At 42.7% G+C, this 1,232-nt stretch overlaps 1 protein-coding gene across 1 annotated transcript in view; it reads left to right on the plus strand.

Moving 5' to 3' along the window:
- The window catches only part of LOC114923180 (cytochrome P450 2C5-like), a 6,051-nt gene that overhangs the window by 3,129 nt on the left and 1,690 nt on the right, over window positions 1–1,232 (plus strand). Inside the window, exons 3-4 of the mRNA XM_029285801.1 lie at window positions 367–404; window positions 593–766. Of these exons, the coding sequence (XP_029141634.1) occupies window positions 367–404; window positions 593–766 (212 nt within the window). The remainder of the gene's footprint in view (window positions 1–366; window positions 405–592; window positions 767–1,232) is intronic.

Consider the following 1,232-nt stretch of genomic DNA (forward strand, 5'->3'; position numbering starts at 1 on the left):
GATGGATGGATGGATAGATAGATAGATAGATAGATAGATAGATAGATGGATGGATGGATGGATGGATGGATGGATGGATGGATGGATAGATAGATAGATAGATAGATAGATAGATAGATAGATAGATAGATAGATAGATAGATGATGGATGAACAGATGGATAGATAATCTTTATTGTCATTTTTTACTGTGGGCATCAGAGCCTTCCAAAAGCTCTGAAGTTGACCCAGGCTCCCCCTCCCATCCTCCTCCTCGTCTGACTCTGCTGCTAGCTCTGCTGACAGCTGATGGACCACAACAGCACCAAGGAACCCACAATTCAACCCCAAGCTATAAATAATCTGTTCTAAATTCTTGCTTTCCTAGGAATTAGAAAATCATATCATCAGTGCAAGGACAACCGGGTAAAAGCTCTTTCTGAGTGATTTGGTTGACCCGGGCAGTTATCCATTTAATTAGGACAGCTTCTGTACTGAAATTTAACCTATTGGGATATTTCACAGCCTACCAAACTGAGAATAGCAGCAAAGAAGATGTTTTTCCTGCTCAGTATATACTCCTTCAGTTCACTTTTTCTTTCATTTGCTGGCAGCTTTACAACGAGGTGCCCTTGGTGAGACATCTCCCCCTGCCTCACCAGACAATACTAGTAACTGCAAAGGAAGTAGATGTTTTTATGAAAAAAGAGATGGAAGAACACAGGGCAACCTTGACTCCAGGAGATCCTCGAGATTTCACCGATGCGTATTTAGAAGAAATGCAGAAGGTAAATTTCCTCAATCTCTGATGGTTGAATTTCCACGCTTTCATCTTGGAATTGTTTTCCTGACATTACGGGTCCCGAGAATATAACAAAAACATTGATACAGGGACTTTTCTAGATGTTGAGCCTAGTCCTCTTTCTGCCTGGGGGACACGTTGTGAGAATGCAGCTGTGTCCCTATGCTTTGCATGTTGTGCAGCCCCGACCAACCAAGGTGACCTTAATTCTAGGAGAATCTTGGGGTTTCACCCATGCGTATTTAGAAGAAATGCAGAAGGTAGATTTGATCTTTCCGTCAGGTTGTAGCAGAAGCAGGACTGAGAAGACAGACCCCCTTGCCAGCTCTGGGGGACCCTCACCGTCTCCCTCAACTTTCCTATTATGATGGGTTGTCACTGGAAGAAGTTGCCTGTTCTTCCTTTCTCAACTTCATGCTTTAGTCATATTTCTCAGAATATTTTTAGATGGA

Source organism: Protobothrops mucrosquamatus, unplaced genomic scaffold (genome assembly GCF_001527695.2).
Source record: "Protobothrops mucrosquamatus isolate PMUCROS unplaced genomic scaffold, P.Mucros_1.0 scaffold2282, whole genome shotgun sequence".
NCBI lineage: Eukaryota > Metazoa > Chordata > Lepidosauria > Squamata > Viperidae > Protobothrops > Protobothrops mucrosquamatus.